Source organism: Durio zibethinus, chromosome 8, assembly GCF_047325235.1.
Source record: "Durio zibethinus cultivar Kanyao isolate XHJ-2024 chromosome 8, ASM4732523v1, whole genome shotgun sequence".
Taxonomy (NCBI): Eukaryota; Viridiplantae; Streptophyta; class Magnoliopsida; order Malvales; family Malvaceae; genus Durio; species Durio zibethinus.
In genome coordinates, this window is record NC_143169.1 from 2,380,775 (window position 1) to 2,384,967 (window position 4,193).

General features: G+C 26.4%; 1 protein-coding gene across 1 annotated transcript; it reads right to left on the minus strand.

Annotated features, from left to right (window-relative positions):
- Positions 1–205: 205 nt before the first annotated feature.
- Positions 206–1,732, minus strand: LOC111278576 (protein LURP-one-related 12-like). Its single transcript, XM_022865178.2, has 2 exons — positions 1,308–1,732; positions 206–777 (listed from the first exon to the last, which is right to left on the minus strand). The coding sequence occupies exons 1-2, from the start codon at positions 1,530–1,532 to the stop codon at positions 382–384; spliced, it is 621 nt and encodes a 206-aa protein (XP_022720913.2). The 5' UTR covers positions 1,533–1,732; the 3' UTR covers positions 206–381.
- Between the last annotated feature and the right edge of the window lie 2,461 nt (positions 1,733–4,193).

The window sequence follows — 4,193 nt, forward strand, 5'->3', positions numbered from 1 at the left end:
TTTTTTGAGTAGATTCAAATAAATTTATTTATATTAAATCAAATAAATTTATAAAAAATTATTTTTTTATAATCTCTTGACATATTTGAATTTAAAGAAAAAAAAATCACATTCCTTTTACTACTAAAATTAATTATTCATTGATTAATTTCTAATAATTTGAAATATTAAAAAATAACTAATACCAGAATAAAGATAAAAATGGTGGAATCAACATTTGATTTGTCTTATTATTGTTTTTCCACGAGAATAGTACCAAAATAAGGAAGTTCTCAAAGCCATTTTCACGTTGATCAAAGGCAATTCTTATTACTTTTGTAATCATATACAAGCATTTTTTCCACCTCTCTTTCTATAAAAGTGATCAAACCTTAAAAAACATTAATCCTCTGCGGTAGGGATCATCTGAGCCTCATCATTTTCAACATAATCATCACCGTTGATATGGTCAAGAACAAGAACCAATCCCATGGCGAAGGCCCCATCAAAGCCAGGCTTTAAGGAAAGCGAGAAAACGTCCTTACCAAGTACCACGTTAGTGGAAGCATCAATTTTCCGTTTGATCTCAGCCACTGATTCCTTGGCTGCATTGAAGATCGTGCAATTGCGTTGTCCAAAGTTTCCTTCGATCTGGTACTCCTCCCCTGGATTATTGAACACTTCTACCGTCATCCCACACCGTCCGATTATTGATGATCTTTTCACACTGAAGATAGGTTTCTGACCCTCCGATCTTTCGCCTAGAAAGCCTTCCCACCGGTGATGCAAACTTGGCCTCTGTTTGGTAAAATAGAAGAGATAGTTTATCAGCGAGTTAACTCACTAAAACTGGAAATAAATTGTTTTTTTCTTTCTTTCGTGCCCATTTATAAAAATATCCAGTAAACCAAAATATAACAAAGCAAATCTAAACTAGATTTTGTGTTTGCCTCTATAAATGGAGAATTCCAAACACTGACGAGTTGACTCGGTTTAGTTAACAATTGGACGAATTTAAGATTGAAATAAACTAAAAATTAAACCCAATCCATTAACTGAAATTGATAATTTAGCACATTAATTATTGTAAAAAATGAATATCAAATAAATGAAAAAAAGTATATCAACGAGTTGACTCAAAATTCAGAATGCTTTATGATTGAGTTATCAAAACTTCTTAAATTATATGGAAATCAAATCTATACCCATTTATTCAAATCAAATCATAAAAGAACCCGTTAAAAAAAATCCAATTCTTTTTGCGTTTCACTAAATAAAATTCAGAATCAAATCATTCAAGTGACAAAAAAAAAAAAAAAAGAAAATACCTTTTTTCTCACAGTGAGTAAGCATCTTCCATGAGCATCCATAAGAACAACTTCACATTTATCACGAGGGTCAGGGCCGTACGAGTCAACTCGAAAGATTAAGAGGCCTTTACGATCATAAACAGTAAAACCATCGTTGGCAAAGAAAAGAGAAGTTTTGAGAACAGTGAAATGCTTTTCTTCTTCATAAATATAATCACCATCCACGACCAAACATGTTTTCATTTTGTTCTCCTGTAATATTATTAACCCTTCTCTTATTTTTCTTGTCCAGACTTTCCCTCCCTTAGAATCCAGGATCTTCAATTTGGAGCAAAGAAAAAAAAAGGACTTTTGGGCGTAACGTGGGGAATGAAGCAGAAAAATTAGACGTTGATGAAAAGTAAAACGTTCAAGGGAAGATTTATAGTGTTTTTTGGGAAGAAGATGACTCGGTTCTCAATTGGGACGTGGACTATATATAAAGCATTAGAATGCTGCTATGGGGACCCAAGAAAAACGGAATTTATTGAGAATATCGAAGCCTGAACTTGGACTATGAAAACTGAATCGGATGTATGACTCAGCTTTATTTATGGTATAACTGAGTTCATTAGGTTATGACTCGGGAAATGTCTTGCAAACTATTGGAATATTTTTGGTGGGCCTGGTAATAATTTATGGATTTAGGTGTTCTTTTTTTTTTTTTTCGTTTTTGTTTAAACAATATATTTTAATACAAATTGGAAAATGTGGGTTAAAAGATTTAAGATACTGGCTAAAAAAAAAAAACCAAAGTTAACGTTAGCAATACAAATTTAGATGAAAAATTTTAAAAAAAATTTGTGAATTTTTTAAAAAAAAAATGGTTTAATAAAAATTTTAAATTGTTAATTAATAGAATTTAATATGAAAATTAATAATATTTAAAAATATTATTAAAAATATTATTTGTAATTCAAATTTAATTAGTACTTATTAATGGTATAAATTTTGTTAAAATTTTTATTAAAAATGCTTATTTAAATTCAAATTTTATACATTTAATTTATGCAACAAAAATTTTTTAATTTAATTCAATATTTTTAATAAAAAATTTCATTTAAATCTTTCCTGTATTATAATTTTTTTTTTTTGAAAACCATGTGCTAATTTAATATAGAAAATGCTTTTTTTTTTTACAAGAGCATCTTATTCAAGCTTTCATGGAAAGCGATTGAAAGAAAGAAGACCTCACAAATGAGAAAGGTACAATTAAAGAAGGGGACATGGTATATCAGCATCCTCTTTATCTTTTGAGTTCGTTTGTTATATATCATTAAAAATAATTTTAATTTTACAAATAATAATAATAATAATAATAATAAATTAAATCTTATATCTCGTATCTCTTTGAAACCAATTATATGAAAAATAAAAAAAATAATTATATTAAATCATAATTTTGAATTAGAATTAAAAATATCTTTTAAATTAAAATAATAATACATATTTTATTTATTAATTAAAATTTTAATTTATTTTAAAAAAATTATATCATCTTTCTAAACTCATTTATAATATCAAAAATTTTCATTAACAGTGCATGAAATATTTTCTTTTATTTTTTTCCCCTAATGCCACTAACTTCAGTTTATACTATTTGGTATGGTATTCCACTAATCGGCTTTATCCTTTGAAGAAATAAATTCGAAAGTAAGTTGGAGTTTTATCCAAATCAAACTCCATATAGCTTATATATATTATTTATAATAATTTATTCAAAAAAATATTTATTTAAATTTTATTTATTTCGTTCTCATCAAATTATTATATATATATATGATATTATTCATAGCTTTTAAAATTTTAAACCCTGCAAATAAAATTAAATGGTTGTTATTTTAACTAATAATTAATAAATTTATTAATTTTCATAAATACATCTCAATTCTATTAATTGTTTTTGAAATTTAAAATTTCCATCGTCCATGTATAAGATAAATTTTTTGACTTATATATATATATATATATATATTACTTTTTTCAGGAAATATCAAATGCTTCTTCTAGTTATTTCTAAAATTTAGAATTGATAAAAACTTATCTTGTCTAATCTATAATATACATATTAAAATAATTTATATTTGATTTACTGTTAGCGATCTAATGTTTCACTAATAAGTAGCTTTTTTAGGGACATTAATAAGGTAAAAGCTAAGAAATCCTTAAAGGCATGAATTATTTATTTTTAAAGACCCTCAAACTTTTAAATTATGTCATAAATAATAAGTGGACATTATGTGAATAGGTGACAATATTATGAGTTTCATATAGAGCTGATGCAATATCAAATATAAACACTATTAAAATACCCCAGAAATTCATTTTTAGAAGAGATTATTAGGGAAAAAATACCTCAAAGATGTACCCAATAATATTCGATTTTTAAAATGATTATTTTTTTTCTAATCAATTACAATAGCTGTATTTTCCACACTGTTGCTTTTACAATCAAGTTTTATGATTTGGAATTAGAATTACAAATTCTTTTATTTATTTATTTATTTATTTTGGATTGTTTTGATTTGACGACCAATATTGAAAGCATCATTCTACTTTTGCAGCTTATTATTCCCGTATTGGAACATGTATATCTAACTCAAAAGTCAAACACATGGCACAGGGAAGGAAATTAAAAGAGAAGAAGATTCCAACCTTTTATTCGTACTGCTTAATTTTACCATTGATTTTGAGCTTTAGTTTTATAATTAGAGGTGAAAGAATTCGATTGGAATCAAGAATAAATCTCACATTTTTATTCCAACAAAGGAAAGAGAGACAGGATGGACATGGTGATAATGTTAAGTCGGTGTTGCCAAACAGATAATAGATTTCATAATTGGTTTTCATATCTTTTCTTTCCCT